Raw genomic sequence first — 19,812 nt, forward strand, 5'->3', positions numbered from 1 at the left:
TTCAAGCACGGGGGCCGACACTCACGGCCCAGGTGCAGGTTTCACGTGACACAGTCACAGAGCATGTTGGGAGCAGTTTGTGTGAACAGGCTTCTTTAAAAGACTTTATTCGGAAAAGTTTCGGACATATTCATAGATTTGTATGATGAGTGCCACATCTGTGAATATTCTTATACAGATGACATCAAGTTACAAAGAATATCAAGGGTGGCTTTGAAGAGGCAAAGAATTTGAGAAGGAACAGACAAGGGGGGCATGATAAAAGGGAGCGTCAGGCTCGGACAAAGGCCCTTTATAAGATGACTTGGGGACAGCTCAGCTTGTCCTGGGGATGTTCCTGATACCGCCCACAGGCTGCCAGAATAAATCAATCCGCTTTCATTTTCATTAAAACTTTCCTGCCCTGGCCAGGTGGCACAGTTGGTGGCAGGTTCAATTCCGGGTCAGGGCACACACCTAGGTTTTGGGTTCAGTCCCTGGTCAGGTCACGTAAGGGGGGCAACTGATCGATGTTTCTCTCTCTCTAAAGTCAATAAAAACATATCCTCTGGTGAGGATTTAAAAAAAAAGAAACACCTTTCCTATGTGCAGTGTTTTACAAACATATGAGGTAGCTATTACTCTTCCCATTTTACAAATCAGAAGATTGTAGCTTTGAGAAGTTAAAGTTAACTTACTCTAAGTCTCATCGCTAATAAATGTTAGAGTGAAGATTTGAACCCAGGACCTTTTGACTGAAAAGCCTCTACTCCTAACAAAATGCCTGTGTTTACTAAGTCTGGACCAACGTGAGAAACATTGATTGGTTGCCTTCTCATACGCACCCTGACCGAGAATTGAACCTGCAACCCCCCAGTCTATGGGACGAGGCTCCAACCAACCGAGCCACACTGGCCAGGGCTGAAACACATTTTTTAAGTGTGTCTGTTTTCTGTGACGTGCTGTTGATCTACAGTCCCCGTCAGAGCTTCTCTGAACTTCTTCGATTCTCCACCTTTTATCTGTGAAATAGCGTATGTTTTATCTGTTTTAGCGTATGTTTCTCAGTGTGTCCTCATTCTCAGCGGCAGCAAACAAGTTGGTGCAGAGCTATGTGGTGGACCAGACTATTATGTGGAAATAGTTAAATTGAGACCTGGATGGCGAGGAGGTGTTAATGTAAGGGGCGGGACAAGAGTATACAGAGATCAACATGTGTGAAAACATGGAGGGGAGCCCTTGCGGCCTGTTCCAGGAAGGGAAGGAGGCCTGGTGGCCCGGGGAGTCTCGGGCACGCAGGGTGGTGGCGTGGGACAGGTGTGCAGATGTAGCTGGGGCCACTGGAGGGCCCTGCTTCTGCGCCCATCGGGAAACTGTCGGTGTTAGCCGGGAAGCGTTCACCATTTGTAAGAGAGAAGCCCACTTACAGAGATTAAGCAGCAAAGCCTCGGGTGGCCGGGAAGTCTAGAGGGGGCTGTGTCAAGGTGAGGGCTCTGGCCTCATTTCTCAGACGTTCTCTTGCCTTCGCTCTGCTCTGGGAGTCCCCTGCCAGTTTCCCTCTGCCTCAGGGGTGCAGGATGGTTTGGGCGGCCATCACGGTGCATGCCCCTTTCTTTTTGCAGTGGAGAGAGTAAAGGTTTATTACTAGAGGAAATGTCACCAAGCGTGGAGTCAGAGGTGAGCTAATGCTAAAAGACCAGGCTCCCCGTGGCTTCCAGGGCATTGGTTACGTAGGGGAAATAAATACATCGTGGTGGCTAAAGGTGCTGGGGTTGTGGCTTTTTTTCACAAGGAAAGAGAGAGTCTACCTTATCTCGGCTGCTTCATTCACCGTTACTTGTTGTATCAGCCCGACCCCAGTGGGTGTGGACTTGCTCTGTAGGGCTCCCCACAGCCCCGCGTCTGCAGTGGAGTTCTTACCCTGCCGGGATCCTCCTCCTTGAATCCCAGGTGGCATGGCTGCTGCTCAGTGAGGGGGATGGATCCCCCCCCACCACTCCCCAATAATTTGGGAACTACTAGGAAAGGAAGGGGAAGTAGATGCCGGGGAGTTAACCAAGAAAGGTTTTTAAGGCTCAGGGTAGCTGGTAGGAGGACAAATGGGAGGGGCCAGGGAGGGAGGAGGGAGGGCAATGCAGCCCCATTTCCAACTCCTCCCTCGATCAGTTACACCTGCCAGCATTCCCTCATTTTTCCAGCCTTTCTTGGCTGCCATAGTAAATCCCGGCAGGCGTGTCCCCGTGGTGTGGAGCCAATCATCTCCAAGCTCTCACGCAGGCGCTGTAACCAAGGGGAGTTGCCTCTCAGTTATATCCTGGGTGAAAGTCACTCCCATCCCCCTGGCTCAAACCCTGGCCACAGCTACTTAACATATCTATGAAACCAGTTAAAGATTATAGATATGTTAAATGACCATGCCTGAGCTTATTTGCAAAACTGTTGCTATGCAAAACAGCTCTCATGGCTCTGCTCCTAGTGTCCCATTCCCCAGTTTAGACCTGTGGGGGTGGGGGGGGGGTAGGTGAGGACATCCCATATTTTTAGTATTTCCTGGACACTTGAGTTCTGGACCCCATTACAAATTCTTCTTTGGGGGACCCCCTGGCTGCATCCTCTTACAATTTGAGTGCTTTTAGTTTGAATTAGTATTCTTGCAGTGCCACTCAATCTTGCAAATTGTTATCAGCAGGGATTAAACGTGCTTGAGCTTTTCAAAATATCAAGGCTTAAGAGTTCAACTGCAGCTCCTGGTTTAATCCTGAGGCTCTCCACTATCAGTAGCTCTCGGAGGAAACGGACTAAACTTCAGAGGTGTGGGTGGCTCTTTCTGCAGACTAAGCAAACAGTGGCTGCAGTTTAATGCCCTTGGTGGGAGAGGGTTGGTGTTACTTCTGCAGATAAATTACCAAAATTTGTAAATTAGCACCAATATCATAACATTTATTACTGGCCTTAAGTTTTTCAACTGCCCCTTGAAAACCCAGAAGAAAATCCACCTTTTTCTTTCTATACCCAAAGAAAAACACCTTTCCCCAGTCTGGGAGCCAATCCAGGATCACGCACTGTGGTACCTCTTTAGTCTGGAGCAGCAGTTCAGTCTTCGCCTTTTCGTGACCTTGACTTTAGAAGAGTGAACAGCTATTCTGTAGACTGTCCCTAACTTGGCTTAGATTGCCATTCCCTCATCATACGCACAGTGCACATTTCTGGGGGAAATCCTCAAAAGTGATGTTACCCTCCTGTCTCTTGTCAGGAGGCATATAGTATGTCTTAAAACTGATATTGTAAAAAGACACTTGTGGGAGTAGGGAAAGCTGAACACGCGATATTGAGAAACCGAATTTTGTTAGCTGTCACAGTGGAACGTGGTCACACCTGTAAGACATGGTTCCTATCTGCTAGCAGGACGCACTATGCATGCACGTACTAGGGGAATGGGAGGTTACTGGGTGTCTCGTCCGTTTCTGCGGGGAGCCTGCAGCTCTAGGCGGCAAGCTGCAACGCTAACCTGCCCGCTCAGTGCACGGCCTGAACTCCAGCCAGGCTCCTCCCCACATCACTGCGTCCCCAGCTTCCCGGGTGTTGCGCACAACACACACAACTGTCAAATTCTGCGACTTGCTGGGTGAAGAAAGCCTGCGGGGAAGACTGAATACTGGTGGAAGTCTGGTTTGGAAACAATCGGAACATTTCCTTCCTCTCATTTGCATGCCCTACACCACAGACCATTGAGTCCATTGAAATGATCAATTATGAGGATTACATAAAACTTTAGAGCCAAAACACAAGAGGTCCTCATTTTCGTTTTTGAAGAAACAAACCAAACTTTATTTTTTAAAGTATTTCGCCAAGGACTGCTCCTCCTTTGCCGGTGGTCACACCTGCACCACCCTTCCCGCCTGTCTCCTGGGGCAGCGCCCTCCGGCCCCCCGGGAGCAGCAGCTGGTTCAGGACACTGCTCTGTCTCAGGGCCCACAGTCTGGACGTGTCCTCGCTGATGACGGGGACGCCTCCCTTCTGCTCCTGGGCCGGCAGGTCGCTGTCACTGTCAGGCAGTTTGCACAGCAGACTGTCATTTTCGTAGGTGGGAAAATAGTACCTGAAAACAATCACGGAGAGACTGCGTAACCAAGGTGTCGGTCACCCGGAAACGCTCCCGCGGCTCAAGGTGCACTTCACTGTACTTCTTCCAGGTCTCCCTGCCGGCTGTCCAGCAGCAGTTTGCGGAGGCTGTAAGGGAGACCGCTGCCAGTGGCTCTCAGTGACCTTTGCTGGCTGACACTGGTCTTGCTGGTGTCCTTGCTAGTAATCTACCGTAATAAGAAACTCGCTGTCTTAAAAGGAGCCGGCTCCAGTCTCCAGCAGCCCTGGCGAGAGAATACCTCCCTCACCCGGAGCTGAGAGTGACGTCCCTCTCATTAAGTTCTGACCCGCCCGCTCTCCCCCCACCTCGGCTAACGAAGCTCAACTGCACTCCCTCCTTCACACCTGCTCCTTCCAGTGTCTGAAAACCGCTGCTCTCTCCCAACCTAATCGTACTGGTTCCTTCATTCTAGCAGATCAAACACACAAAAACAGAGCGCTCCAGAGACTTCTGGCGTGCTATTCTGGTTCCTTGTCTGGCCACACTTTGCGGTCCGTGCGGGGTGCCTCCCAAGATTTCAACCCACAAAGGAGGGATTACAGGAACAAGGCAGCTGACCAAGCCAGGGCTGACGCTGCCTCCACAAACCTGGGGTTTGTGGGAAAACTAAAGCCTTTTGTCTTAGAGAGGAAAAACAAGCTTTTCGCCCAGAGTTTTAGGGGGACCAGATGTAACATTCCCTGAGAACAGAGAGACCTCCAAAGGAGCCACAGGGGGTTGGCCTAACTGAGGGAGTGACATGAGAACCAGCCCGGAAGGCTGGGCTGGCGAGGATACCTGGGGGACTGACCACACCTCAGCAGGCACGCACCCGTGGACCGCTGCTTGACGCTTAATGTGCCAGCGTGTGAAACATGCCCAAAGCCCTACTCGTCGCACCCTCTGATGCCGTCATCTCTAGGAGTTTATCTGCACGTGTAAGTAGACAGGGGAGTGAAAATGCAGGCACGTGGCAATTCACTGTGTCACTTAGTCACACGAATGAAAAGCATCTAACAAACTAGGATATATTCAGAGGGTGGGGTATTTGACACCCATTAAAAACGACCCAACGGATGTGTATTAGATATGGAGAGATGCTTATAATATTGTTAGAATATAATCTAAAAATCTATTTCTACATCTCTACATAGATAGCTCTAAATCTCAAAAACCTGGAACGGTTATATATTTATAAGGCAGGGAATTACTTTAAAAATAGGTTTTGAAGGTTTCCACTGTTTCCCATCAGCACGTGATTCTTTTTAATTTACTCTCACGTAACAAAGGGGGAAAAACGGGGCCCCGGGGCACAGCTGTGCGCGAGCAGCACTCACTCCGGCTGGTCCCACGTCGCCGCGTGGGGAAGCAGGGAGGCGTGCCTCGCCGCCTCCATGTGGGCCTGCAGGTCGGCTCTGGAGGGGAACCTTGCGTGGCAGCCGTAACAGAGACCCTGGTGGATCTGCCTCCGAATGAAGTTGACCAGCTTCACTTGCTGATAGAAATTTAATCCTGAAAAATGGAAGTGCACAGAATCAGCCAAAAACTGGTCAGGCCCGTTTTTGCACGGTTACAATTTTTATCAAGAGCCACTTCCCCTCGCCTGCCAGCCTGAAGACGCAGCCAGTCACAGCGCGTGATGACAAGACACGAGCTGTACCAGCCGGCAGCGGCTGGGCTCCCGTGCCAGCTCGGCTCTAACCACTTCCCACCCACGACTAGTTTCGTCCCCACGAAGCCCATCGCAAGGTAGTAGCGACACCGTCCAAGGTCTCACGGGAGGCAAGTGAGCGGCAGGCGGGGCATGGCACGAGCCTGTTGGCTCCAGAGCCTGCGCTGTGGACGGCTGAGCTCACCACATGCGCCACAGAGAAACACGCGTGCAGGAGCAGCGAGCGCCCGGCACACGCCGCAGTCTGCACTGACACGGGGACAGCAGGCTTTGGGTGGGTGGTCTTGACTTCCTCAACAAGTCCGTGCTTCATGTTGTAATGCCCCGAGTCTCCCTGCCATCGGGACAGCGAGATCGACGGTGGGGTGCCTCTGCAGGGGCCAAAACGCAGGAGTTTTGTCCGCGTCGCCCGCTCCCCAGAACGCTCTGTTCACCCGAGGCCCCGTGGCACGGGCAGGATGTGATCTCCAGCCCGCCGTTCTGGCGGATTTTAGCCACTGACTTGCGTGTTGTTTGAGCATGTGTGTATGTTGGAAAGGGGAAGAAGGACCACATGAAACTGAAGCCCGCACTTGAAATCGAGTTCATGGCGGCTGCGAGCCCCAGGGGCGCAGAGCACCGAAGTGCTTTCGGGAGGCGGAGAGAAGCGCAGCGCCTGCGCCAACTTACCAAGTTCTGCCTTGATCTCGAGGAGATCGAACTCGTGCGCGCCCTGAAAGGAGGAACGGAGGTAGCGGTGAGCACACACGTTGGATCTTTCACTGAAGTGAAAAAGAGCTCACTCACAGGAGTGTGAGCCCAGCCCAGCTCAGTCCCGGTTCACCGTCTCCTGCTTTAGAAGCTGCCACGTCCTCTTCCAACCATGTTGTCTGACAAGGTCCGGACGTGGAAAGAGGGAATTCAAGGAATCCATCTTTCTGGAGGAGAACGTGGCATACAAAGGGGGGCGGTAACTTCCCTGGGATTGCTCTTAGTAACTTCCTTGTTATTATTCATGGTCTTACTTTGAACCTTGATTCCCATGAGAAAGAGGCTCGAACCTTGAGGGAACTTCTGAAGGGACAACTAGTTCTCCCCAGACTACTGAATCATGCCCAAAATTGTTTAAACGATGAGTTTATAAACCTGAGTAAGAAATAATCCCCTCTAATGAAATAGCCCCTGAATGTCTAAAAGTTGGTGGAGAACAGCCCCTCCTTTACCTTAAATAAGAATATATATCAATTAGACAGCCATAGAAATAAAAGCTGGTTAGCTATTAAAGCATATAGAAACAGTTACTATGAAGTTAAAGTTTATAGTACACAGAGAAACATTGAAGTTAAAGTTTATAGTACACACAGAGAAACATTTTAGACAGAAAAGATAGCTAAGTTAGATATCACAAAGGCCTTATTGCCTCTGCTCAATCTACCGTATACTTTTGCCCTATGAACAATTTCTGAAAATGTCTAATCGTCTGATTTATAACTCTCCTAGTTAAAATAATCTTTGTTCACTATAACTGAATCTATGGAAACTTTGGTAAAAACAATCTTTAATATAATTATATCCATGGAAACTTTCATACTTTTCATGGTTACCTTTGTATTGATGTTTCTGCTTCACTAATGTTATACACTTGCAAATATTAATCTATGCCAAAAAGGAAAATATAAAAATCCATTTGTACTTGCAATAAACGGAACAGAGCTTCGCTGTCCTCTGAGGCGTGATGTCGTCTGTCTCCCATTGCCGATGCCTTACCCACCTTTCAGGAACCCCTGGACCCTGCGCTGCGGCTGGACCGCAGCAGGTGGCGCCCCCGAACAGGGACCGGAAGGTAAGACCCCCAAATATATTTTCGGTAAGGATAAGGCTCTCGCCGTCTGGGTGCTGCAGACCCCTTAGCAGGATAGGCTAAGTACGAAATGGGCGAGTAATAGGACATACAGAGTCCAGAGAAAAGGAGAGGCTCTGTATTGAAATCATTTAGTAATTAAAAACCTTTTTCAGAAGTTTTGAGCCATACTGAGCCTAAAGAAAGAGGGCTCGGTATTGAAATTGAAAACTTTTTAAGAAGCTAGGTGCCATACAGAGTCCAGAAAAAGAGGGCTCTGTATTGAATTCATTCATCATTTAAGAGCTGAGGCTATGGGACACACTGAGTCAAAAGAAAGAGGACTGTTCATAGATGTTACTAAGCATATGTTAAGAAAAAGAGGAATTAATGTAGCAACTAGGCAAACTCAGAGAATTTTTTCATTTTGTTCAAGAATGTGCCCCGTGGTTCCCGGAGGAAGGAACTTTAAATCTTGATACCTGGCAATAGCTAGGGAAAGATATAGACTTATTATACACTATATGGACCAGAGAAGGTCCCAATAGATGCACTCTCTCTGTGGAATGTTTTAAAAGACAGCCTTGACCCCACCCATGAGGCTGTTTGTTTAAGCAAAACAAGTTACAGAGGAATCTATGCCCCTGTTCGCAGGGACTAGAAAGAAGAGTTATACTAGCATTATTGCCCCCACTCCTCCACCGGCAGTGGAGAACAAAGGATCCTGAGGAATTTGAGGAGGAGGATGAAAAGGATGATGTTCTGCCTCCCGACTATCAGGCTGAACTAGATGAGGCGGTGGCACGATATCATCATGATGATCTTAGTCCTTTCAACTTTGCTGTAAGAGCTTCTGCCCCACACCAAGGAAAGATAATAGAAGATTAGACGAGTACCAATTAAAGTAGGTTTTCTAGGAGCCATAAAGCAGGCTAGAACACAGGGAGGAAATTTAGGATGTTTCCCAGTGATTTGGGGATCCTCTTCTGAGGAAGCTCCTGTATGGGAACCCCTGCCATTCAAGTTAGTAAAAGAATTGAAATCGGCTGTCAAAGACTTTGGCCCTACCTCTCCGTACACCATGCAATTAGTAGATTCTATTGCTAGTGAGTGGATGATACCCTTTGATTGGCAACAGACAGCAAAATCATGTTTATCTGCTGGCCAATATTTATTATGGAAGGCTGATTATGAAGATAGAGCTAAACAGGTCGCACAAAGAGATTTAAGAAGTCACAAGACAAAATAACACTTTCTATGCCGACAGGCTCTGATGAATTTTACTCACCGCAGGCTCAGCTACACCTGCCAAGAACGGCCTTAGAAGAGTTTTTGAAATTAGCAGTCACAGCTTGGCGGCAGCTTCCGGCTTCAGATATCAAAACAACTTTCTTAAGCAATGTAAAGCAGGGCCCAGAAGAGTCTTATGAGGAATTTTTAGCTAAATTAGAGGACAATGTATCTAAAGCCATTACTAACCCTGAGGCTGCTGAATTAATTTTAAAACAATTAGCCTTTGAAAATGCTAACCCTACATGCCAAGCCTTATTAAGGCCTGTTAGAAGAACTGGTACTATTGGAGATTTTATAAAAACTTGCCTAGAGGCCTCACCAGCCTACATACAGGTAATGGTTAAATGGAAAGATTTACTAACAGGACAGTGGAAAGGTCCTGATGTGCTATTTGACATCGGGGCGAGGGTATGCTTGTATCTTCCCTCAGGATGCAGACCCCCCCATTTGAATCCCGGATCGGCTCATCCCACTTACACCAGAAGCAAAGGATGCCTCCACTCCCGTACCCAGTTCCTGATCGATGCCTAGAGAAAAGGATGGGCCAGATTCGCTGATTCCGGAAGTTGCGAAGCTTCATCTCTCATCTTCTACTCAGCAGCCCATCACACCCCAGGCAAAAACCACCCAGAGGGCTGAGCTTCCTACGTGGGGACAAATCAAGCTGACATCTGAAGCCACTAAAGTTGTTACTTTGGGTGGCCATCACCCGACCCCAGAAGCTATTCTTCTAGCTATGATCGCTCTACTATCTGCTAAGGTAGTTACTATTGAGGCTAGTCAATCTTATTGGGCATATATTCCTAACCCTCCATTATTTCACCCCACAGCTTGGGGAGAACATAATTTAAAGGTTTATACTAATAATACTAACCTTCTTGGAGGAATTTCAGACTCTAGTCCCTCATAAAACAGTTAATTTTAGTTATGAGGGATACTCTCTGATGATGCACCCCTTTGTTTCATAACAACTGGGATGCCTCCCCTTGGGGTGTTTACCTATTAATTATAGAACTTATATTACCGATTCACCAAATAGGAATAACAATAGATCTATTTGGGCATTGAATCTTAGTAACTTTAGGATATCATTCCTATAAGGATACTGCCAAAAATCTAATATCAGATTTTAATTTTTTATTAGTCTTGTCAAAACATTTTGAAAAGAATTTATATTGGAAAAATATTAAGCAAAACGGATTTCCTAAGTGGTTAGCTTGTGGTTTCCCTCATGCTGCTGTTCACACTCCAGCAGGGACCGACCTAACTATTTATGCCTTTTCAGTCTCTTCCCCAGAATATAATTATACAGGTTATATTCTTAATAGTGCCAGATTCCAGGTTAATGGCAGTATATTCACTCAAGGTGAATCTCTTGGACGCTGGTTTACTCCCGGATGGGTGGGCCCCATATATCAGAGTATTTCTCCTCACCATAATAGAACTGCTCTATATCCAGACTTATATAGACTCCTTGCTGCTACCAATATGATTTTATTCTATAGGCCAACCAAGAACACCCCAGAAATCTTTGGGGTCCGTGCTTGTGTAAATACTCCTCATGCTGTACTTGTAGGAAACCCTAACATTACCATGTTAGGAAAGTCATTTCATATCACTTGTAACAATTGTATATTAACTATCAATTCTGGATTGCCTAAGAATCAAGCTACTTTTCTCATAATCCATCAACCTCCTCATAGACTTCTCCCAGTTTCATTAGACGGTGAATGGTTTGATGACCCAGGCCTATATATACTGCAAAAACTTGATGCATTAATTAGACCCAAGCGTTTTGTTGCTGCATTGATTTTAGGAATCACTGCATTGATAAGCATCATTACTTCTCTTGCATTATCTACTGCTGCCTTAGTTCAGGAAGTTCATACTGCTTATCATGCTAATGAACTATCTCATAATATTTCCTTAGCTTTAACTATTCCAGAAAAATTAGGTAAGAAACTAGAAACAAGAATTAATGCTCTAGAAGACACTATATTTAGGCAACCAAGTCCAAAATATTAAGACCCAAATGACCACAAAATGCCATGCTCAATTTAAGTGGGTCTGTGTAACCCCTACCCCTATGACAATAGTTCAGATCCGTGGGACGAGGTGAAGACTCATTTACAAGGAGTTTGGTACAATACTGATATAGGCCCTGACATCCAAGCCCTACAGACTAAGATCAAAGGTTTAAGCCATGCCCATCTAACCTCTCTTTTTAATGATAATGTAGCTAAAAATATTCTAACTTCTATTCAAAATTCTGTTAACCCTACTATTTGGTGATCCAATTTAATTCATATAGGAATTACTGCAGTAATTATAATCATTCTTATTTTTCCAGTCCTCTTCAGAATAATCCTCTCATCAACCAGAAGTGTCAGCACTGAACTCGAAACTCTCAAATTAAAAAAATAAAGGGGGAAATGCCACGTCCTCTTCCAACCATGTTGTCTGACAAGGTCCGGACGTGGAAAGAGGGAATTCAAGGAATCCATCTTTCTGGAGGAGAACGTGGCATACAAAGGGGGGCGGTAACTTCCCTGGGATTGCTCTTAGTAACTTCCTTGTTATTATTCATGGTCTTACTTTGAACCTTGATCCCATGAGAACAGGCCATGAGGAGAAAGAGGCTCGAACCTTGAGGGAACTTCTGAAGGGACTAGTTCTCCCCAGACTACTGAATCATGCCCAAAATTGTTTAAACAATGAGTTTATAAACCTAAGAAATAATCCCCTCTAATGAAATAGCCCCTGAATGTCTAAAAGTTGGTGGAGAACAGCCCCTCCTTTACCTTAAATAAGAATATATATCAATTAGACAGCCATAGAAATAAGAAAAGCTGGTTAGCTATTAAGCATATAGAAACAGTTACTATGAAGTTAAAGTTTATAGTACACAGAGAAACATTTTAGACAGAATAGATAGCTAAGTTAGATATCACAAAGGCCTTATTGCCTCTGCTCAATCTACCGTATACTTTTGCCCTATGAACAATTTCTGAAAATGTCTAATCGTCTGATTTATAACTCTCCTAGTTAAAATAATCTTTGTTCACTAACTGAATCTATGGAAACTTTGGTCAAAACAATCTTTAATATAATTATATCCATGGGAACTTTCGTACTTTTCATGGTTACCTTTGTATTGATGTTTCTGCTTCACTAATGTTATACACTTGCAAATATTAATCTATGCCAAAAAGGAAAATATAAAAATCCATTTGTACTTGCAATAAACGGAACAGAGCTTCATTGTCCTCTGAGGCGTGATGTCGTCTGTCTCCCATTGCCGACGCCTTACCCACCTTTCAGGAACCCCTGGACCCTGCTGCAGCCTGACCGCTCCCCCGACGTCCACCCGCCGAGCGCCTGAGTCGTGCTGGCCTGGAGCTGCTGTTCACTGCGCACGCCCACCGCTGGCCGACCTCGGCGTCCTGTCTGCCCGGGACGTGTGGCCCTGTGGGCCTGGATCTGGGCTGGTGGGGCTGTGCTCCACAGCAGAGGCCACTTCACAAACTCCGCTTCCGTTTTAGGCTGCTGATCGCACTGTGCAAGCTGGCAGGTTTCTGTTCTCGCGCCATCCCACACCCCCCACAGAAACGTGTTTCACAGTGCAGAGGCTCGTTCCGCCTGCTCCCTCCCTGTGACTATCCCCTGGACACACTTACAGGTTCCCAGGGAACAGGCCGCCTGACCGCAGAAGGCAGTCTGTGTGGCCCCACTGGCAGGACCACCGGGGACACCCGGCAGCCATGGGGGACGTGACTGAGCAGAGGGCAAGGACGCCGCAGAGGGAACCCCTACACAGTGCGGGAGCCAAGTCTCCCTCCATTTCGGATAAGAGATTGCTGGGAACTAGATGCCCACCCTGGACACCATACACACTAAGGGCAGCCTGGCTCAGGGAGCCGGGGCCTCTGCTTCCACAGGGACGCCTCCCACACCCACACGCACTGCACGAGCTGAGTTTCTGACGGGTGCAGGATGGGAGTCACACAGCATCGGGGCTCCAGGGTGGCACAGGTGGGTGGGATGCATGTCAGTCATCTGCTTTGGTTTCCTGCTATCACCAGCCCTCCAGCCCTGAGCAGCAAGACTGTCCAGAGCCACGGGCTCCTCCCCTTCCCCAGGGGCTGTAGGGAGTGACTGACAGCAGGTTCCCAACTGCTGGCTTCCAGCTCCATTACAGCACCCCAGCGGCATGGGGGGGCACACACTGGGAACCCTCTCAGATGTCTCCTCTCCAAGTCCCTGTCACTGAGGGAGTGAGACCACCCCCTGCGCCTCCTCCCTCTACACCCCCAGCCTGCCCTGCGCTCTCCTGAGTCGGCAGCGCAGAAGCACTGCAAACAGAGCCTGTCCAGATGTGGCACCACCCCCGGCTGCAGGGCCCACTTTCCCAGCTAGAAGGACCTCAGGAACATCTCAAGGTGGTCGGCAGCAGAGTGGTGTGCGAGACCCCACCCAGCGGCTCCCCCAGACCCAGCCCACGGCCCTGAGCCTGTGGGACTCACGAATGGGGTGCGCTGGAGGCGCTGGAAGTATAATGGGATGCGGCTGCAATAAGGGCCGGCCTTTCCGTCAGAACTGAACAAACTTCGAATGAATAAAAGCATCTCACCTTCATGTGGATACACAATTTCTCGATCGTTTCTGCTTGCTTTTCACAAAACAGACAGACGGCAGAGGCAGGTTGTTCCTCCCAGTCAGACCAGTCCCTGTGTCAGACAGAAAGTGGCAGATGTGGGGGGTTCCTTTGTTAAAAGGGCATGGCCCACGTGGCCCTTAGCCCCCCTCCTCCGAGGAAGCCCTGCCCCCCTCCCCCAGTGCTGACGCTCTGGCAGACTGCCGCGTCACCGCAGCACCAGGGGAACAGCAGCAAGAGCGACCGGGTGCTGCCATCTATCTCCCTGCCTCTGCTCCTTCGGAGCAGCCCCTGGCTGTGGAGGCGGCGCAGCGTCTGAGCCGAGCAGGTGGGATATGCAGAGGGGACAGGCCAGGGGTGGGCGGGAGGCTATCAGGAACAGCATCGCGGGGTTCGTGCTGTGTCCCGCACGATACTCACGCGGGAGAGGTGGTCATTGTGAATGGGGCGAGTGTTAAACCTGGTGGCAGACTGGCAGGTAGAGAACTCAAAGCATGTAAGAGCTCCCCAGCCCCCCACCTTATCAACCCTTTCTTCCTCTCCTCACATTTAGGTTTTGAGACAGCGACAACGGCTTGTCGCTCCTAGACAGGAAAATCGAAGTTCCGGGAGAGAACGAGAGGAAGACTGGAAACAGGGAGCCCTTTAGGTGGAGGAGAGCCCAGCCGAGAATGCTTTAAGTTAGTCGTCACTGGGATGAACACAGGACAAGGTTAACTTCAGCTCAGGCACCTTCCCCGCTCCCGACAGTCAGCACGCAGAGGCCAAAGATCACATCACTCCAAGGTCTGGGGACTAACCGGTCAGCAAGGCACCCTGGAAGGTACTTTTCTCTGAGTGACGTGTTACCTGCGTGTCCAGGTAATGGCTCCCATGGCCGACCACGCACTGGTTTGCGGTAGCTCCCACCACGTTACATGCAGGGAGGCATGGCCCATGGAGCGGCTTTGCTTTCCTTTCTCTGGCTTTTTGGGACGTTTGACACCCAACTGAAGGACTGGTTCCCCGCCCTCAAACACTAATCAGTTAGTAGCATCGGCAAGTCTTACTCTTCCTGATGGTCTATCAGCTCCCGGTCATCTTCTGACTGAACTTCTTCCCATGACTTTCCAAGTTCCTTTGTAGGAAAAACAGAGGGATTAGAGAGATAGGGGGTCCGGCTGGGGGAGGGGAGAGGACAGACACGACAAACAAGCCAGCCCGCACTCCGCAGGCCTGCACGACACTGGAAGGCACATTGATAACTGCTGCTCGAACACGAGGAAGGACGCGTGCAGACTGAGATGCTTCCAGTATGCTCTTCCGTGGGAGGAGCAGCAGGGCCCTCTCAGAGTCTAGCCTCTCAAATGTAAGCCCGCGCCTCTGAACCCTGGGTGTCCGTGAGACTCTCCTGGGGGCCTTTGTTATTAAAAAAACAAACTAACCAATATTTCTCGATAGAGATTTTGAGACTCTTTCCGCTGGACTCTCAGTGGCCCCAGTGGTCCATTTCCCAGGCAGCAGCCACAGTGACCTTTCTTCAGGACACGTCCCTTCCCTGTTAGTGTGAACCTGCCCCCGGCGTCTCACACGTGCTGGGCATGGTCCCGGGCTGCCACGCCTCCTCACCTCTGCTCAGGGCGCTTCAGCGACACTGGTCCCACTGCAGGACCGTGAACTCAGCAAACTCACACCCGCCTGCTCCTCCAACCTGGTGGCATCTGCCCTCCTGCAACATACTCGCTCACGTGCCTGCGAGGCCCAGCCCAGTTATATCACCTGCCAGAAACACGCCCACTCACGTGCCTTCGAGGCCCAGCCCAGTCCTATCACCTGCCCAAAACACGCTCGCTCCCGTGCCTGCGAGGCCCAGCATAGTCGTACCACCTGCCACAAACACGCTCGCTCACGTGCCTGCGAGACCCGGCTAGGGGCACCACCTGCCACAAACACGCTCGCTCACGTGCCTGCGAGGCCCAGCCCAGTCATATCACCTGCCCAAAACACGCTCGCTCCCGTGCCTGCGAGGCCCAGCATAGTCGTACCACCTGCCACAAACACGCTCGCTCACGTGCCTGCGAGGCCCAGCCCAGTCGTATCACCTGCCCAAAACACGCTCGCTCACGTGCCTGCGAGACCCGGCTAGGGGCACCACCTGCCACAAACACGCTCGCTCACGTGCCTGCAAGGCCCAGCCCAGTCGTACCACCTGCCAGAACCACGCTGGCTCACGTGCCTGCGAGGCCCAGCCCAGTCGTATCACCTGCCCAAAACACGCTCGCTCACGTGCCTGCGAGACCCGGCTAGGGGCACCACCTGCCACAAACACGCTCGCTCACGTGCCTGCGAGGCCCAGCCCAGTCGTACCACCTGCCAGAACCACGCTGGCTCACGTGCCTGCGAGGCCCCACTAGGCAGGCCCTGCTGGAGCATCATGACAACGTGCCTGAAACCACAGCCCCCTTCACGTCTTTCTCCATTCCTGTGACATCTGATTTTTCTTCCAAGCGCTGACCACTGTGGGGATCACTTTGTTCTCTCCTTTCTCACGTGCCACCTGTCCCCTCCCCTCCAGTGGCCCTGAAGACAGGGCCTCCGCTCACTGTCATGCTCCAGCGCCTGGCACACAGTGGGCTCTGGGGGGTATTTTTTAAAAACTGAATTGAAACAAAGGAAGCCTACACATTTGCAGCCGATTTAGACCCCACCTCAAAAGGTTTTTGCGAGATGACTGGGTGGGTCTGCTCCTCTCCCGCGGCCTCGCCATGCCCCACACATTCTGCCATAAAGGCGCTTGTCCGGTTCCCTACTGTTCTTCGGAGAACACACAACCAAGTTCACGCGCAGTTGGGAACATTTTTTCTCGAAGGTGTTCATTCAACTAAAAACAGAGAGCTGCAAGGGCCATTTTGACTTGGAGGCAAAAAGAAAGTCTACCATTCATCAGCTTCCGAAGGGGTCTGGGAGCTGTCATTACCTGTCAGCTAAGCGTCGCGTCACCCAGACGTGCGAGATTTCTCCTGACGCCGTTGGAGATGGTCCGTTTGGACTCTGTCGCACCCTCCCCAGAGTCCCGAAGCATCCGCACCTCACCGCGCACCCCAAGAACGGCCCCCACACGGCCAACAGGTCCCTCATCAGTTGAACTTGTTGGCGATGGATTAAATCTTTCATGCATTACTTGGTCTGGCTGGACTGGAACGTAAGGTGTTACTTAAGGATGGGCCATTGGTGGTATCACCATTCTCAACGCCATGGGCAATAGTGCTTCTCAATAAATGTTTGTAGCCAAGAGCAACAAAGAGTATCACCGTCCAAGTTCCGAACTCAAAGCTTTATTTTGCACCTTTCTCAGCGTTCAGTACCATGTGGAGGGACGCACCCAGGCAGGGTGGCACTGGCCACACAGCACGTGAGAGGGAGATGCAGCTCTGTGTGCTCGGTACGCCAGGAAACAAGTGGCTCGCACGGGACAGCGGCCCCGACTGTCCTAGAGTGCCCTGCTTTGGAGCAGGCAAGTCTAGTTTGTCACAGCAACTGGTCCCAGAGAGAAGCAGAGCACAGCACAGGACTCTCTAATTAAGACAGGACTCTCGCCTGCTCATGAGTCACGTCAGGGAAGCAGTGACGACGAGAAAAAGTCTGGAAGGCCTGTCGGCGGAGGTGTGCAGAGCGCCCCTCAGGCCCCTGTGTCGGATGGCTGTGAGCGATGAGCAGGTGGAAAAACATGGGAAAACAAGACCCTTTCTCCCAGCCCCCGCCCCTAAACGCACGCACTTATACGAAAAACCTGTTAGAGTGTTTGAGATGTAAATCATTTCATTAGAGAGAACTATCACTAAAGTAGGAACGAAAGGTTAAAATCCTACTTGTTATAATGGCTATGTACACTTTAAGAATAAAAAATTAAGTCAAAGAGCGATAAAACCACTATAAAAATAGTTCCCTTTAGAAAGCTCAGGGCTTGCGACACCACACCTGGGGACCATGCACTGGAGCGGCGACGAGGAGGCCAAGCGGTCGGCTGCTCTCCAAAGCAGGGGTGTCGGAGCGTGTGATTGTGACGCTGCTGGCGACCGTCCCCATTACTACCACCACTGCTGCTGCCCACACCTCCCATCTGCCAGCACTCGAAGGACATGGTCTAGCAGGGGTGACCAACCCGCAGCTTGCGGGCTGCATGTGGCCCAGGATGGCCATGAACGTGGCCCAACACAAAATCGTAACTTTACCTAAAACACGAGATGTTTTGGTGATTACATGTCACAATGTCACGTGATCACAAAATCACAATGGCCCAAGACAACCCTTCTTCCAATGGGGCCAGAGACACCGAAAGGTTGGACACCCCTGAGAGACTGTGCAAAGGGCCTCGAGTGGAGTTGCAAGCCCGTTAGTATTCAAAAGCTGGTGCGCATGGTTCAACATGGAAATGGCCCCGCCCAAGAAGGAAAGGGAACCGGCCAGTTTGCTGAGCTCAGAGGAGAGCCCAAAGCCTCTGTCCCTTGGCACTACGTCTGTCTGTCAGTCTATGCGGTGACCGCCAGAGTGCTTCTTGCCAGGAGCATCGGACACCCCCCCGCCCCCCGGGGGGCTGGTCTACAGACCCTGTCTGAAGCGGAGGTGAGGAGAGAGTGCAGGGCCTGCTGCTGCAGGGGAGGTCTGAGCACCACACCCCCTCACCAGTTGTGCAAACGAGTGTGCTCACGGGCCTGCCTCCCACCCCAGCCTACACACTCTGAGAGCCAGTGCCTCAGATCCACCACCTGGCCGGCAGTGCTTCCCTTTGTGCCCCCCCAGCGCCTGGTACCTGGACGGCACTCGAATGTCTGCAAATGCTGCTGCGGAGGAGAGGCTGGGAGTGGCAGAGGCACAGGGCTGACGCTAGGGCAGGCCGCGGAGCCCTGCTCCTGCCCACAGTCGTGCATACACACCAGCCTCTCCTCTTTACAAACGGAGTGTCTTTACTCATTGCTTAAGGAAACCCTTAGAAGCCGTTATTCCTTTAATTAAAGATTGTCATTAATGGGGTGTAAGACGAAACTGAAATGATGCTGAGCAACGCTGGGCCCTCACTGTCCTCCGACTCCCTGCCATCAGTATTGGGAACAGTCTTCCGCATGCTCGCTCTACGTGTTATTACACCCGTTCCTCACGGCAGTACCCCAGGCTGCTCTCAAGGCTGGTGCCTGTGGCACGCGCTCCTCTCATTTAGGGCACTTACACTCTACAGAGACTTTATTGGCTTCTTCAGTCCTTTTCAAAGGGAAGTTCACATCATTGCCAAAGTGCTCCAGCATCATTAACACACTGTAGGTTTTTGGAAAAATCACTCTTACTGTTGGCTAATTACCTCGGCGGAAAGCACACAGGGCCGGGAAGGTCAAGGCTGTGGGTCAGAGCTCTTGCAGCCTCCCGCAGACGTCTGCGCGCGTTCTAGTTTGTGAGAGAAGAGAACGGGCGAGGGAGGGCAGACAGGTCGTTCGGGACTCATCATCGTCACCCGACCAAAATCCCGACCTCCACGGGGCGGGCTCTCGTGTCATCTCACTTGTAAAAAGTGGGAACCCCTGGAGGACACAGGGGCGCAGGGAGGTCAAGTAAGTAGTGCGCGACCGCCATGTAACCTCGGGAAGACCACCCCATCGCTCCAAGCCCGCGTCCTCAGAGCTATAAAAGGGGGCGATGACAAAGCCTGTGTCACCGGGGTGTGGTTAAGGCTACGTGACAGAGACCTGCCAGTGCCTGACCCGGAGCAGGCGCTCAAATGCTGCCCAGAGACACCTTCTGTCACTATGACCCTCACACGATTTAACTTTCATTTTCTGTGGCTACTAAAGCCTCCCGCTTTCCTGCAGCACGCCCCCTAAGATGCGCCCACCTGAGGCGGGCATCCGTGGGCAGCATCGTGTCAGACACTACCGAGACAGCTGGCTGCGCAGACACGCTCAGTTTCGACAGCCATGCTGCCTGATGCCCAGGGAACCAAGCCTCGGACTTTTCTAAAAGTGCCAGCAGAATGTGAGCGAGCCGTGCCTTCGAAGTCTCCTCTGACAGAGAAGCCCTCTGCTTATCCCCGAGCTCCCAAGTGTCAGTCTGAAGGAGCCCAGGAGCAGGTGCCACGAGACGCTGCCCAAGCTTTCTGCGGCAGCCGAGCCCTTCTCGGCCAACACGAAGCCCATGCCCGCAGGCTGGGACACACCAGGCTCCCCAATGACTGACGAGGGGCCTGGAAGGCCCACAGGAGGGCTCGAGGGTGCCTTTGCCCTCAGGGAGTTGTAGAAAATCCTCCA

General features: G+C 50.8%; 1 protein-coding gene across 2 annotated transcripts in view; it reads right to left on the minus strand.

Annotated features, from left to right (window-relative positions):
- Window positions 1-3,777: 3,777 nt before the first annotated feature.
- ZNF277 (zinc finger protein 277) overlaps window positions 3,778-19,812 on the minus strand; it is a 76,107-nt gene continuing 60,072 nt past the window's right edge. For both annotated transcript variants that reach the window (XM_024563030.3, XM_045197352.2), the window contains exons 8-12: window positions 14,590-14,657; window positions 13,517-13,613; window positions 6,444-6,486; window positions 5,440-5,614; window positions 3,778-4,078 (exon numbers count right to left, since the gene is read on the minus strand). In XM_024563030.3, the coding sequence (XP_024418798.2) occupies window positions 3,814-4,078; window positions 5,440-5,614; window positions 6,444-6,486; window positions 13,517-13,613; window positions 14,590-14,657 (648 nt within the window). In that variant the 3' untranslated portion in view covers window positions 3,778-3,813. The remainder of the gene's footprint in view (window positions 4,079-5,439; window positions 5,615-6,443; window positions 6,487-13,516; window positions 13,614-14,589; window positions 14,658-19,812) is intronic.

Source organism: Desmodus rotundus, chromosome 6 (genome assembly GCF_022682495.2).
Source record: "Desmodus rotundus isolate HL8 chromosome 6, HLdesRot8A.1, whole genome shotgun sequence".
Taxonomy (NCBI): domain Eukaryota; kingdom Metazoa; phylum Chordata; class Mammalia; order Chiroptera; family Phyllostomidae; genus Desmodus; species Desmodus rotundus.